The following is a 15641-nucleotide window of genomic DNA, read 5'->3' as shown; positions in this document are numbered from 1 at the left end:
AACTTCAGCTGTCAGGCCCGGCTCACCCACTCAGAGGGCTTTGTCTTTCTCCAAGGCTTTGCTCCTTTGGCTGTCCTGTTTGCTTGGGGAGGAAACCGGTTTCACCAGACCTTGGGCCTCTGCTGAAGGCAGGTGGATGGCCAGGCCAAAGTGTTTTGGCTCAGCCTTTGGGGCTGACTGAGACTGTCAGACTCCATAGCAAAGGACTACTGAGCAAAGACACCGGACAGCCCTGACTCCGAAGGACTGGAAAAGGCTCCAGGAGGAAGAGTGGAGACTCCGCCTCTGTTTCTTAGCCTGGGCCTGGACTTCCTGTGTTTGGACTGGCTAATGGTTAACTGGGAATGTCCCTGCAGCTAGGGGCACCCACACCGTTCTGCACCTCCATGTTTATAGTCTGGGTCACAGACGGGATAGGGCCACTTCACAAGAAACTTCCTGTTACCGGGTAAGGAGTGTCCAGTCAGAAGTGTTCCTGTGTTTGTGTGGAGTACAGACAACAACCAGGAAGCCCTGCGTGAACAGAATACAAGAGTTTTACCTGTCTGAGGTAAGGGAGGGAAGGCCAGTGTGGCAATCCTGTAACGAGCGTTTTCCCTCGTTTCTTCTCAAGGGCTCTGTGGGTGCCTGGTAGGCCATTGTTGGGGCTCCTCACAAAAATGCCCAAAGTGTTTGCCTTCCAGCTTCCACAGGGTTGAAAATTAAACAGGGAGGCTGCTCTCGGGGCTAAAAATCCCAGTGATTTATCAGTGAGCCTCCCCTTCCTACATAGCTGTTCTGGGGATAGGCTCAGACTCTGGTGGAATTCAGTGGAGGGCCTCAGATTCACAAGCAGGGAAAGCAGTCTCCTCATTCCTGGGCAAACTTGTGATTTGCCATCTCCCTGATGAGTAGCTTCGTGGGTCGCTGCTGTTGTCACTGGGGGTTCAGCGAGGGCGGACTGCAAGGGAAGGCAGGGCCCCAGCTAAGAGACAGGTGCCAGTGAGGAGGCAGGATCCTTGGGAGGTGAAAGGCCCCGTCAGGAGGGACACTGCAGTGAGGAAGCAGTTCTGAAGGCAGGAGCTCAGTTCCAGGCTCCAAAGTGAGGCAGGAATGCTGGGATCTTGCTCTGGAGGTCAGTCAGAGGAAGCCCCTTGCTCAGCTTTGCTCTGACTGAATCTACTGTCCCCGAGAAGCCTTGGTTCTCTGCTCTGCCTGAGACAGCCCCTTTCGACCCTCCCCAGTATAAAATAGTTTCAGCAGTTTAGAAACAAGGAGCGAGTGTTCTGAAGCAGCAGATTCATGGTCTTTCAAGTTGCTGGGAGACCTGTCAAGTTTTCCTAGTGGTTTTCCTCCGTTGTCAGGCCAGCGAGGAAGGGGTAGGATGTTCACAAAACTTAAGAAGACTTACGTTCTTGAGAAGATGACAGGCATTTTTTTCAAAGATTTTTGTAGCAAATGAATGAGAAATTGAGTCTAAGGTTTGGGTGTAATTGTTTTTATTTTTTTTTTCTCTTTGCTCTTTGGGGGCCCACCACCCATCTCCCAAATAAATACATGGGTGCTTACTTATTCTTACTTATAAATGCCAGTGCTTAGCATGGCTTGTTTCTGGCCAGCTTTTCTTAAATTATCCCATCCATCTTTAGCCCCTGGGCTTTTATGTTTCTCTATTCTATATCCCTTTCTTTACTTCTTCCTCTGTACCTGGCTGGTATCCTCTTTTTCTCATTCCTTCCTCAGTTCTCACTCTTGTCTTTACTCTCTGCCTGACAGCCCTGCCTCCCTCTCTCCTGCCTAGTTATTGGCATTCAGTTCTTTATTAGACCAATCAGGTGTTTTAGACAGGCAAAGTAGCATAGCTTCACAGAATTAAATAAATGCAACATGAAAGAATGTAACACATCTTTGCATCATTAAACAAACATTACACAGCATAAACAAATGTAACACATCTCAAAATAATATTCCACAACATTTGGATCAACCCCCCCCCCACACACACACACAGAGGTATCAACTAAAGATTTCTGGCCTAGATTCACATTTAATTAAAGTCACACACATCATTTTGGGTATCCTGTAAATGTCCATTTTTCGATGATGTCAGCGGCTGCACACACTGTCAGATTCTGTGTCCATATACATCACATCCTGGTGCAGTGGCCTCACTGCTGACTCCTAGATTCTGCTGCTGGCATGGGACAGCAATGAGGCAGCTGAGATAGGTCTATGGGACAGACACAGTGACACCGGCAGGCAGGAAGCTCCCAAGGGGAGCTCTTCCTGGGGTGTGATGACTGTGTCCTTATTCTATAACTCATTTATCAGTGGTTGAAGCATTTCCTGATGACCTTTGCCCATCCTTTATTGCAGTTTCGGTAATGATCAGTAGCTGTCTCTAAAACGTGCAGCTTTCAGGCTGGGCCTAGTGGCACACACCAGTCATCTGAGGAGATGGGGAACATCCTTTGCTCTGTAGTATCTTTGAGTCCAGCCTGGGCTGCACAAGACCCTATCCTAAAATAAACAAAACAAGTCAACCAACCAGAACATCAACAACAAAACGTGTTAAGCATTCAGAACTGGGCAGTTCAATCCCCCTCCTCTCCTGCTGACCGGGCATTCCAGGTAGCTGACCGATAGAGCCATTCCTTTGCGAGCTTGTGTTAATTAAGCTTGAAAATTAGCAAACGATTTATTCCCTACTTTGTAAGACTGGTTCTGGGCTCAGGGCTAAGTCTCAAAAGGTTGTGACTTCAGCAGCAGTGTGGCTGCCAGGTGACCCCTGTGGAGGAAGCATAGTCTCCAGTTCTGCCCAGTCCTTCAGGCCCACAGCGGGGCAGTACCTTAGTGGAGGTGTTTCAGCCCTCAGGTGGAATGTGGAAAGTTCACTGCATATGCTGGGGTTTGGCCTCAAAGAGACAAAGGGGTAAAATCCCACCTTTTCCCCGGAGTGGGGGAACCTGGGGATGAATTTAGGTGTAACGGGAGAGTAACAGGCGTCAGCATCTGTGCCGATGGAATGGAAACTCTCAGTCTCATTTCCGGGATACGCACAGTCCGAGAGGTGGTAGTCATTTCCTCTGCCAGTGTGGTCACAGGGCTGGCTGTGGTGCTTCAGGGCTCAGCAGAGAAGAAAGGAGAGCAGAGGACTGAAGAGGCGTGTCTTCACGTGACAAAATCCCACCACCAGAGTCCCGCGGGGACCCAGCATTGCTCAGCTTTGAGGGACCAGGTGTCTGCAGGCAGTGGTGGCTGTGGAGGCCTCTCTGGACTCTCTGTGTCTCCGCTCTGCAACTGATGGGGGCGGGGGGCGGATTTGGTAAACAGACCCTGTCCCGAGGGCAGGAGCAATACTTTTGCAGATGACTCATGACGGTTTACTGTGCAGCTAGTTAGTGCCAGACTCTCCAGTGGGACCCACGATGCTGCCGGAAGGGAAAACGAAAGGAAATATCTGAAGGATGGGCGGGCGGATCATCAAAGAAGCAGGCGTCAGAAGGAGGGTGAGCCCAAGGGGAAGCTCTTGTGCTGCCAAACGGCCAATAGAGCTCACTACATCTGCCTTAAGCTTCATGAGTATGACCTCACTCCTTCCACTAACCCTTCACTCCGCACAGGACCCTCTCTGTAGCACCTCAACCGTGCCCAGCATGGCTCCGCCCCAGGCCCTTTGCACCAGTCCTTTCTTCTATTTTTCCACTAGCGTTAACGTGGCTGCTGCCAGGAGCCTGTCCGTGAGCACCTGCTTGAAGTGACTGCCAATACCTAGTTCTATTTCTCTTCCTCTGCCTCGCCGCTTTCGAAATGCCACTGCCCCGTCTTCCCTTGAGCTCATGATGGACAGGGGATTGTCTGGGAGGTGGAACTGAAGAGCAGGCAACCTCATTGTACTTTTTGGTCAGGAACTCTGAGTTTGGCTGTCCTGCTGAGTCTTGTCAGTTATACATGGGCTTAAGGGCAGGTCTTGGTCCTTCACTCTGTAAGGTGAGCCACACCAGCGTTCTTGGAGGTCTGTGTAAACACAGTGATGGGGCCATGTCCAGCTTCCCACATGTGAGCCCCTATGCATCTTCTGAGAGAATACTGCCCTGTCTCATAGGCAGGGCCCTGGGGGTATCCAAAGGGTTGGTAGATCTCTTTGCTCTAAACATCACCTCCTCCCTTCACTTTTCAGGGAAGGAGGATCATGCTGAGATGGAGGGCAGGTGGAGAGGAGTCCTGGCTGTGCTGGTCCTCCTGGCTGGGCTGACAGGTAGGTGGAGTGGGTGGGTGGTCTGTTTACAGACTTCAGAAGCAGGGTGGGAGGCAGGGTGAGCAGAAGATGCAGCAGGACTGGCTACAGTTGGTTCTCCTCGGGTGGTCCTCCTTAGGTACCCCCCACCCTGTAGAAGGAGCGGTGGTCTCCTCGGGTGGTCCTCCTTAGGTACCCCCCCCCACCCTGTAGAAGGAGCGGTGGGCCGCTTCCCGCCACCCACCTCCCAGCTAGCTTTACACCTGAAATAATTACACGGAAATTGTATTCTTTTAAACACTGCTTGGCCCATTATCTGTAGCCTCTTATTAGCTAACTCTTACATATTGATCTAACCCATTTCTAATAATCTGTGTAGCACCACGAGGTGGTGGCTTACCAGGAGGATTCTAACCTGCAGCTGTCTCAGAAAGGAGAGTCATGGCGACTGCCTCATTGCCTTCTTCCTCCCAGCATTCTGTTCTGTCTACTCCACCTATCTAAGCTGCTGTCCTATCAAAAGTCAAGGCAGTTTCTTTATTAACCAATGAAAGTAACACATAGACAGTTAACCCTCCTCCATCACCACCCCAGCGTGTCTCTCTCATGGCCAGCCCCTCAAGAGCTCTCATTCCTGTTATTGTAACTCTACCCCAAGAAAATCCCCTTGGTGTCTCTGATACCTCACCTGGCCCCCATTAGAATTTTTCCTTATCCCATTAGACATGAATTATTTCACTTTTTGAGATACTTGTCCCACTTGCTTCTCTCATCTTCAATCTCTTTGTAGTTTTCAAGGGAAGGCTGGTTCAAGTGTCTCCTGTCTGTGTCTTCTTGGCTTTTGTGATATCTGGGGTGGGATCCCCAAGCCTCATAATATGGCAGTCACTTCTCTGACCCCTCATCACAGCCATGATAACCGGAGTTCTTCGGGGCATCAGCTGGAGTGGACTCCTGAGGGTCCAAGGCCCGTGGAGAGTGGACTGGGCTGACTCTGAAGGTCTTAAAACCTTTAGAGTCTGTGTACCCAGCTTTGGGCTGATTAGGTCTTGACCCGTTGTCCGCTGCCTCTGGGATCTGGCTTCTCATTTCTCTGTGTCTCCTATTATGGTAACTTGACGACTTGCTGTGCTAGAAGAACAGAAGTGATGCGGGGAAAATTGCAGGCCAAGGGGCCATGCATGATGTGTCACAAGCCAAGTCATTCTTGGGTCAACCTGGAGACAAGAACATCCAATGAGCAGCCGTCCCTTCCCTCCCCAGATGCCCCTAGTTCTACTAACTGTGTGGGCAGCCGTGCTTGTTTGTCCTTCTGAAGCTTGTGTGCTCCGTTCTGGATGGGTAGATGCTGAGCTTTCAAAAGCTGACTGTGGCCGTGGTAAAGGAAGTAAAACAGAGCGAAACTAAGTAGGAAACAGCAGGTTTGTGAAATTCCACTTTTGGGTGTTTTTGTATGTGACGTCGAGGAGCAGCTGGCTGAGGAGTCCAGAGGCAAAGGTGTGGCAATCCCCCATCTAACAGCTCACAGTGAGAAACAGCCTGCAGGGGCCTGCTGGACATTTTCAGTAGAGTGGAGAGGACAACCAGGTCCAGGGACAGTTTAGGGACTGAGCCTGGGGCTAACAGGCCACCCTTAATCCACACTTTAGGGACATTTTGAGGTTACAAAGGTCCTTTAAAGACTGGAGAGAATTGAATGAACTGTGGGCTTAGTTTTTCTGATACATATTTTTCAGAATAAATATCATATATCTATTCATATACATATATATGATCAGAAAGGAAAGAGTCTGTGGCAAAGCCTGAACTCAGGTTCCAGTTCTACTGCTGTGGCTGTAAGTCCCGGGTGTCCTGTGGACAGGACTGGTCGCCTTAGGAGGCCGTGGAGGAGAATCTGGTTTCCCATCTCTGCTTGTTGGGTATTGCACAACCCTTGGCATTCCTTGCTCCATGTGTAATACATCACTTGAGTCAGTTCCTATCTTCACATGGAGTTCCTCTCTGTGTATTCCTGTCTCTTAGGTTCCTCTGCCTTTCTCTTATAGAGAACCTAGGCTTAAACCTGAGGTCCATCCTACATCCAGGGTGATTTCATATCAGGATCCTTGGCAAAGTATATCTGCAAAAACTCTTAATTGCTGCATTTTGTGGTGTTGGTGACTGAGAGCTTCTAGGGAATGGTGGTGAAACCAAGGTTGCCTGTTTAGGGGAGTGCAGTTGGAGGCTTGGATTGGCCGTGGATCTACCAGCAGTCCTGGTCCTTGGCCTCAGGACCAATAAGGCAGAGAGGCTGAGCCTTCCGATGGACACTCAGAGCATGATAGCAGGCAAACAGGTTAAATGACATCGTTGACTTATGCCAGATAATTCATTTTACTGCCCTGAAAAACTGATTGCCTTCTAGCTTCTGGATCCAGTTATCAGATCATAGAAGGTCCTCAGAACGTAACAGCCCTAAAGGGCTCAGAAGCACGCTTCAACTGCACTGTGACCCACGGCTGGAAGCTCATCATGTGGACTCTCAAAAACGTTGTGATGCTGAGCATCACTTCCCAGGAAACCATCATCACCGACGACCGCTTCACCTCTGCCAGTTACAACGGGAGCGACAGCTTCATTTCGGAGATGATCATCCACGCTGTGCAGCCCAGCGACTCCGGGCTTGTGCAGTGCAGCCTGCAGAACAGTGTCGTGGTTGGCACGGCCTTCCTCTCCGTGGAAGGTGAGTCAGCGGGCGGGCCTTCTCAGGCTCACAGTCGAGACAATGTGTCGGGATGCATGGGGTCCATGCTCAGGTATGGTGGTGCATATTGTAATTCTGCACTGATGACTGCTTTGTGCATATCCCTTACTTCCCTCCATCCCTGCATTCTTTCATGCATAGTCTGACTCCATTGTTCTGAATATTCTGAGCGAATGCTTGCTGAGCTTATGTCTCCATCCTTCCCCTCCCTCCCTCCCTCTCTCCCTCCTTTCTTCCTGCTCTCCCTACTTCCCTCCCTCTCTCCTTCCGTGTTTCTCTCCTTCCCTCCCTTCCTTTTCTCATTCCCTCTTTCTTTTCCTCTATTTTCCCTCCCTACTTTCCTGCTTCTCCCTTTCCTAGTTTAACCCTTTCCTCCCCCAGCCCCCGTGAGATGAGTTTATCACTTCCCCATCTAATCTACTCCAGTGTCTAACTGCGTTTCTGAAACCATCTCCTGGAGTTCTCTTCGCCATGTAGCTGCAGCAGCTCCTCTGATGTGCACAGTTGGGGGTCACGGGCCCTGGGGGTCACGGGCCCTTCTCTAGCTCTTTGTCTACCAGCGTATACTTTGTTATATCCATTATCAAGGTGGAAGAATGCTTTAACTACTCTCTGACTTTGAATTTCTTTAATCTACTTTTCTTCTTGCCCCAGTGACTTTAGCTGTTAAAGTCAAAGGTGCGTGCTTTCCAAATACGCCATGTATTTGAGAGAAAAGGGTAGACACTAGTCTATACTTATTTTCATATGTAAAGGTAATTTGGTCTCCTGAAGATAATTATAAAATGATAAAGGTAAAAGGATGTGTTTTATGGGGCTTTAGATAATTTTACCCAAATCAAGACCCTTTGACACTTTAGAAAGTAAATTTATAGATTATTGACAGAAATTGTAATTAGTGAATTACAAAATTCCTATCAGATTTTTTGTCCCCAGTTTTCTAGAGTTTTGATTTCTATAACAGTATTTTTTATGAGAACAAGCTATGTCTTTGAGATTATTTTTTTTATATCCACTTATTTCCTCACCCCAATGAAATCCCAGATTCTGTCTGTTGTCAAATCAAATGTGATAATATTTGGTGAAAAAGCATGTAAAAATATATAATTTGTATTTGCATTTTTCAATAATTTTTCTTTAGAAATTGAATTAAATTCAGGATTCTTTACTTTGGGGTATCTTTAATTTGTTCAATTAATGGTATATTGATATAGTGATTTTTGCGGGGTTACCTAGAACTCTCGGTCTAGTTTGCATGCCGAGGTTCTCCGATTTTAATTCAGTTATAATGAAAAGAACACAGGACATGAGTTCTGCTTTTGCCTTTCTCAGTTGTCCACCAATGAGACCCCTGGACCAGATGATGTAGCTTGATGTACATCCAGCTGGGCATCCAGAGTGACCTAGTGGTTAGAAATGCAGGCTTGGGAACCTGGCTGCCTGGGTTCCCCGTTCTGTCTTTGTTGTTTAGAGCTGTATAGTCTTAACAAAGCACACAGTGACTTTGGCTCTGGGTTGCTCATGGTCAGGCTGTTGTAGCATGGGGTGGGTGAGTCGGTAGAAAACCTTTACCATAGTGTCTGACTCACAGAACATTTTTTTATTCCTGGAAAAAAAGAATACCAATCTAGAGGGCTGGCTCAGTTGGTAAAGTGCTCGCTATGCAAACACGAGAGCCTGCGTTTGGTTCCCTCAGAACCCACGTGGGAAAGCTGGGTGTGGTGGTGCATACCTGCAATTTGCAACTGGTGGAGACATAAAGGGCCTTGGGGCTTACTGGTCGGTCAGACTAATGAAACTGGTGAGCTCTAGGCTCAGTGGGAAGGGAGACTCTGTCTCAAAAAACAAGATGAAGAATAATTAAGGAAGACACCTAATGTTGGCCTCTGACATAAACACATGCACACGCATACACACACACACAGAGAGAGAGAAAGATAGATAGATAGATAGATAGAGAGAGAGAGAGAGAGAGAGAGAGAGAGAGAGAGAGTTTCAGGACAGCAGACCTTCAGAGACATTTTAAAGACCAATAGATAGTGTTTTCTTGACGTGGGAGTATCTTTGAGAGAGTAGAAATAGACCACATGGGGGCTGTTGGAGTGGGTCCCTAATCCATGCTCAGTCCTCTAAGGGCTGATAGGAATGGGGATCACAGTTTACACTCCGTCCCCTGGGGACTGATAGAAGTGGGGATTCCAGCCCACACCCAGTTCTCTGGGGTCAGGAGAGGAAGTGGGTAGCCATGCATCACAGGAGTACAGACTGGAAGGCGGGGCTCCTAACTGCTGTGCTCATGACGTGTACAGCTGAGAAAATGCACACAGTTCTGAAGTGTCTCCCAAGGCGCTCAGCCTGTACATCTTCCTGAAAACCTCTGGCATGCACATTAGGGCTGTGATCCAGAGGGAGAGAGAGGGAAAGACCTCCTTGTGGTTTCAGGTTCTATAGTGAGCTTTCCTTCAAGAAAACACTCCTGTTTGAGTTTTGGCATGATATCAAAGGATAGCCATGGTTATTTAAAAAGACTATGCAACACTGTGCTCATCTGTGGAAGTCAGATTTCCTGCTGCACTCTTCAAACAAAGCAGTCTTCTACCTATGAATGAAGCTACCAGCTTGGGAACCTAGCTGAACATAACAGATTTGCATAGATCAACATTGCCACTTGGTTTATTCATTTTTTATTAGTTTAAAAATGCAGTTTAGCAGAAATGTGTTCATTTACATCAACATGTAATGAGTTATGTTTGTTACTTTTAAGTAAATATTTTAGAATAATTTATGGAGGAACTATCCACATAAAGGAAGTTCATTGGTGTCTCATGTGGCTTTTAAAAAGAAACTGAAACCAACGTGTTTGAAAATCATGTATTCTGGCCAAATTAATCACCTTTAGGGATAGAAAATGCAGAGGTGGGGGCTCGAAGACCCCAAATTTCATGGTTGCTCTGAGTGATGGAGCCGTGTTGTGCTGCAGAACCTTGAATGAGAGCAGAGTTTTCCATCCCTGGTCCGTGTTCTTTTCATTATTATCAACAGCTGGGGTGGTGCCTGGTAGCACGTTTGAATTTGAACATTTGAATGCATATGTATGTCACTAAGGCTGTGTCTTTGCTGGGGCCATCCTTCAGGCTAGTTCAGTAATGTCAGCCCAAGTAAACATCGTTTTCAGATGGATTCCTGGCAGCGTGAAGGCTGCCACTGGCAAGTGGGTTCTTGGAGAAAATATTGATCTAAGTCAAAGATTCTGAGACTTAGTTGGGTTAATTCAGTTTATAATAGATTTGATTTTGATATAATTTAGAAACTTATTTTAAAGAAATATCCAAGGCAGTTCTTTTTTTGAAGTTTACTGCTAAGTGAGGTGGCCCACGCCTGTCTTCCTGGCTCCTTGGAGGTAGAGGCAAGAGGGTCTCGAGTCCAAAGCCAACTCTGAGTGATGTTTGGAGCCAGCCTGGGCTACATGAATCTTTGTCTCAAAACAAAACAAAAAAAGTTTATGACCCCAAATTATAAAATGAAGGTGATTTAACATAAGAGATTTGCTATTTATGAGTCTCTGGGAAAAGAAATATAGATTATTCCCCTCTCTGCTTCTGTTTCCAGGATTGCCTAAGAGAATCCTGTAGCTCCACACCATTGCTCCTTGATTTGTATTTCTCGTTATTCTCAGGAGACAGTTCACCTTCCCATAAGAGCTCAGCAGGTGCTTATAGACATGGCGGATGAGACCTGAACCATGGTTTCCTGGGACAGACACAGCCTTCCTGGGGCCTGATATGTAATTTGAAGCTATAATTGGAAAAATCCAAATTCTGTTATTCCTTGGCTTGTTTCTTTCTTCTCTTTAGTTATGGGGACCCTGAACATTCCCAACAGCAGTCTTGTAGTCCCAGAGGGTGAACCCTGTAACGTGACTTGCTCTGCCCTGGGCTGGACCCCACTCCCAGACATTTCCTGGGAGCTTGAGGTCCCAGTCAGCCAGTCCAGCTCCTATTCCGTTCTGGAACCGGGTAACTTAACAAGGACCTTGAGTGTCCTGGCTCTCACACCGCTGGGCAATGGGACCTTGACGTGTGTAGCAGAACTGAAGAACCTGCAGGCAAGCAAATCCGTAACTGTCAACCTAACTGTGACTCAGCCCCCGCCTGGTAAGTGAGCCTCGCCAGCCAGAAAGCTATGGAGTGACCGTTTCAGGTTCATGGGAGGGTCAGGCTCTTGGTCACTATGCATGGCCAGCCTAGACTATGACTTTGACATTGGGTGGAGATAGTGATATTGTCAATGCAGTGGCATGGGCTCAGCCTATGATCTCACCTGTTCTTACGATTCCTTCTTGAAAGTGTTTCTTTTTCCTAGCTGCGGATGAACCCCTGCAAAACCCTGTCCACTACTTAGATAAGAAGGCAGCCCGGCTCAGAGACAAATACTTGACTTACTGTTTTTCAAAACTGAAGCTGGTGGCTAATATTTATAATCCTCGCACTCGGGAGCTGAGGTAGTAAGATGGATGAGAGTTTGAGGCCAACCTGGGCTATGTAGTGCGTTCCAGGGAAGCCTGGTTTATAAACTGAGATTCTGTCTTGAAAAACCAAAACAGTGTCTCATTGTCTAGCTGACAAAACTTTAAAGTTTTTGTCTTCCAGAGGAATACATTGTCACATAGCAGGAACTCTAACCTTGTTCATTTAAGGACCCTGTGGAACCTGTGAGTTCTGAACTGGCAAGGGTACAGGGGTGATGTAGTAGGACATGAAGTTTATTTGGAGGTAGAGATGCTGCTAGGCATAAACCCAGGGCCTCATATGAGCCAGTAAGGGATCTACCTCTGACTTGAACTCCAGTCACACGAGCCCTGGAGACTCACAGTAAACCCCTCATCTTACAGAGGAGGAAGGAAGTCCTGGAGAAAGCAGGGAGAATTTCTTCATTCTCTTTTCCTGTTTCAGTATTTCTTGGCTTGTCAAAGTAGCCATCTGATCCCCCCCCACCTTCATTTTTACATGGCTTCCGTGAGCATGTGTCTGTACATATCTTTGTCTCTCTCTGTCTGTCAGCCTTTCTCTCTCATAAAAATTCAGTTTTATTCTGTCCGTTATAGTCTATTTCTGTCCTTATTTTTGGTGTTCAGCTTGGTCTTGGGTTTCCCACCCCTCAGGTGACTTTCTGACATTTTCTTATTAGCTTTTGGGCTCTCGTTCAACCAGGTGCTCCTTATTCATTTTGCTTTGCCCACGTCCAACCCAGCTCTCCCACAAGCTTCTTAGAGACAATGAAGTCTGGTGTAGGCTTTGACAGGCAAGACTCAAAGACAAAATTCTGTTGGCACCAAACAGGCAAGAACTGACTGTTGAAAACTCACATTTCACAAAGATAATGATGCAGAACAGAGCTTGATGGATGGCCCCTTCTAGAAATGAGTCTTACGGATTAGCTCTCTGCCATCCTTTTCCTCTGAAGGAAAAGGCACTTCGTTCCCCCAATCAATGGAACTCTTCCTTAACTGGGACTGCACCTTAATTACAGCAGCTGTCGGCCAGAGGGCTGGGAAGGAAGGCTCTGCGGGTGGGCAGCAATGAGTCTTGCTTTATTGGACTCATTTGCAAAAGGGTAATTCATTTCTAAATTATTCATCAAGATCAGAGCAGCTGGTATCTGGCTCCGTGTTGTGTGTTTTATGCAAGTTTTATTAGCTGCAGACCTCATTCCACCTTGCCTGTGGAGCTAGAGGAGCTGGGATCAAGTTCCTGGAGAGTAGAGAGGTGGCCACCTGTGATAGTTGCCAGACTTCCTCGGGGGTGGGGAACCCCAGTTCTGTACCCACATCTCTACCACAAGGCTGGGGGATTATTTTCCTTCCTTAGGTGAGCTCAGGAAGTCTGATGGATTGGTCACAGAGATGTGCTGCCCCAGAGATCAAACAGTCCCCTGAAGAAGACACGTGGGAAGCCAAGGCTTGTCTTCAGAAGCTGGTTTCTCAGTTCTAGAAAAACCAGTTTTCTTAGTTACTGAAACCACAAAACTGTTGGGCATCAGATAGCCACATTAGAACGTAAAGACCCTTGCTTATGTGTTGGGGAGAGATGTGAATGAAAGCTTACTCGCTCCAGGTAGAAGTTTATTGGGGTCACTTACAGGAGTATGAATGACTCAGATACATCACCAGTTTGATGATTCGGGACCACTGTATCTATGGAACACTCTGCATGACATGCAGGCAGTTCTATCGAAGGGTCTTCCTGCAATTATTACAGCTTATATAGCCTTTGGGAAGAACCTGTGAGTCTTGCGACTTTCGTTACCTTCCTGAATGTTTTGATCCTCTCTCATTCTCTAAGTGGGATTCTTCCATTGGGAGGAAGGAGTTACACAACAGCCCAACAAAGAAATATTCCGGTGAACAGCATGGCCCCAGATGTGCCTTTTTGGGTGTCCCCTTAGCATTGGTTCTCCTCATGTGTAGGTTGTGAAGGGAGGCCGCATTCTAGGGCACATGAGCATCTTGTCAAATGCAATGGTCTAGTTTGATTTCAATTCATTTCCATGAGAACTGACAAAGTCAGACAGAAAAGGTGGTAAGTATGACCCTGTTTCATCCTGAGGTCACGGCAGACAGGGTGGTGTCCTCCTGGGGTTTGCACGACAGGAATGATACTGCGCCTCTCCGTTCTTTCCAGTGACTGCTGGCAATCTTTGATGTTCCTTGGAATGGAGAAGCAGCCCTCTGACCTAGACCTTCATTTCCACATGGCCTCCTTGATGACATGACTCTGGGCATGTTATGTGGAGATCTGAGGCTCAGTTTTCCTGCATGTGAGATGGGCAGGCAATGAATTGAAGTGTCTTGTCTCCTGGCTGTGAATCAGTCACTGGAGGAGCCTGGATGCATGTGCTGAGGCTCAGCCTTTTTTAGAAGCTCCCATTTAATTGGTTTTTATGGAATATGATATCTTTGATATTAAGTTCCCAAATAACTGGCTTGAGAGTAGTTAGCCTAAAATCTAAAGTCCTGCCTCTACTCCAGCTGGTCAGGTTCCACAGTCTATACAAACCATAGATGGAGAAGCTCTCATATGCTCTATCTAACCCTGTGACTTGGGAAGAAGTTAATTCACCCCTCTGAGCCCCAGTTCTGTTGTCTGTGGAGCTGAACTAACTGTAGCACTTGCCTTGGGAGAAGCAGTGTACTGGAGAAATTGTCCAAGACAATTCTTTAATGTGATTCCTGCTCCAGAGCAGGAAGGGCAGAAGGGCGAGCAGTTTTCGCAAACATTAATGCCTCACACACCCATGTCCTCTCTGGTCAGCACGGGTTTTGCATGCAGTGACGACATTTTATGGCAATGCAGCTTATGTTGAGAAATTCTACGCAACTGTTTTTAATGTTGTGCTAACTCTTTCCAGACAGAACATTTGGGGAAATGATTCTTTCCTTCACAGATTGGGAAAGGATGGTCCCCAAGAACACCATAAAGTCAGTGACGTGTTCCTGAGGAGCACACAGGGGTGGGAAGAGCTTAGGGAGCAGGGCTTGGAGTTTAAACCTGAAGATAACCTTAGTAGTCACTGTGGGTTGCTCAGGTAGAGTGTGTCCACCCTCGTCAGGGGCTCTGTCACTCACCTGAGTCATGTATTCACTGCCCTGAGCAAAGCAACAGGTGTACCTTTCCAGATGTCCTGAAAAGGTTAAGACCTGGGTAGAACCTCCCTGGAGGGATTGTTCCACAATGACGGTCTGTGACAGAGTAGGAAGTGTGCTAAGAACCTGGCTTTCTTGTGCTGAGCCGTGGGGCAGGTTCCCAGGGCTCTTTCTTGTCTTATCTACATGCAAACAGATTGGATCACGAATCCTTCCAAGAACCTGTTTTTCTATCTATTATCATTTTTTTTGGCTTAACAATAAGACTGTTGTTTTCAATGGGCTGTGAATGATTTATTCCAAAATGACTTTCTACTAAACAAGATTGTCCATGTTTTATATGCACACACACACACACACACACACACACACACGTGCACACATATATGTAACAGGTGGTAAATGAAAAACATTATTAAAATAAGACACCTGAACAGTTCCAGTAGTGTTTTATGTTTCCTGATGACCCCAAACATAATAGACTGGAGTAGAGGAGACTTGAGCAGGTGTGTCTCAGAGGAGAGACTCAGAGGAAGACTGGATTTCCAGGGAGAGGTGAATACCCAGACGGTGTCAGTGCGGGGTTGTTGCATGTGGCTGGGTATGGTGGCTGAAGTAGGATGACAGTGAGTGATACCACAAGTCTCCCGTTCCCTTCTAGACTCAGTCATCAGCCCCAAGAGGCGGCCTTTCCCCTGTACACATGCACACTCAAGGAGAAAGCAGTCACTCTCTACTCAGTCGAGGAAGGTTGTGGAATCCAGCCTGGTTCGACAGAAGATTGGAATGTTAAGTAGGAGAAGAGGCCACGGGCAAGGAATGTTTGAGTGGTTGATAAACATGCTGTCATAAGTAGGGAGAATTCAAGCCTATCTCTTACATCAGGAGCCAGGCCTCCTGTCTAACCCCAGCTAGTTCCCTTATCGTGAAAACGTGTGACATTTGCAAACTTAGGTTTGAGAAAGGCAGTCCATTTAACTTGATGTAGGGTGTCCATGGTGATTGTAAACACAGGAGTTCTACCTCAGAATCTTTCACAC

The 15641-nt window shown here is 47.2% G+C and overlaps 1 protein-coding gene across 3 annotated transcripts in view; it reads left to right on the top strand.

Annotated features, from left to right (window-relative positions):
• Window positions 1-202: 202 nt before the first annotated feature.
• Window positions 203-15641, top strand: part of Igsf5 (immunoglobulin superfamily member 5) — a 36761-nt gene continuing 21322 nt past the window's right edge. Inside the window, exons 1-5 of one of the 3 annotated variants that reach the window (XM_087898712.1) lie at window positions 203-550; window positions 3374-3488; window positions 4160-4237; window positions 6621-6938; window positions 10814-11113. In XM_087898712.1, coding sequence (XP_087754838.1) covers window positions 4180-4237; window positions 6621-6938; window positions 10814-11113 — 676 coding nt within the window. In that variant the 5' untranslated portion in view covers window positions 203-550; window positions 3374-3488; window positions 4160-4179. The remainder of the gene's footprint in view (window positions 551-3373; window positions 3489-4159; window positions 4238-6620; window positions 6939-10813; window positions 11114-15641) is intronic. The other 2 variants (XM_048422575.3, XM_048422577.3) reach the window with 2 other exon arrangements.

Source organism: Myodes glareolus, chromosome 2 (genome assembly GCF_982192425.1).
Source record: "Myodes glareolus chromosome 2, mMyoGla1.1, whole genome shotgun sequence".
Lineage (NCBI taxonomy): Eukaryota > Metazoa > Chordata > Mammalia > Rodentia > Cricetidae > Myodes > Myodes glareolus.
This window is presented reverse-complemented; position numbering and strand designations above follow the sequence as displayed.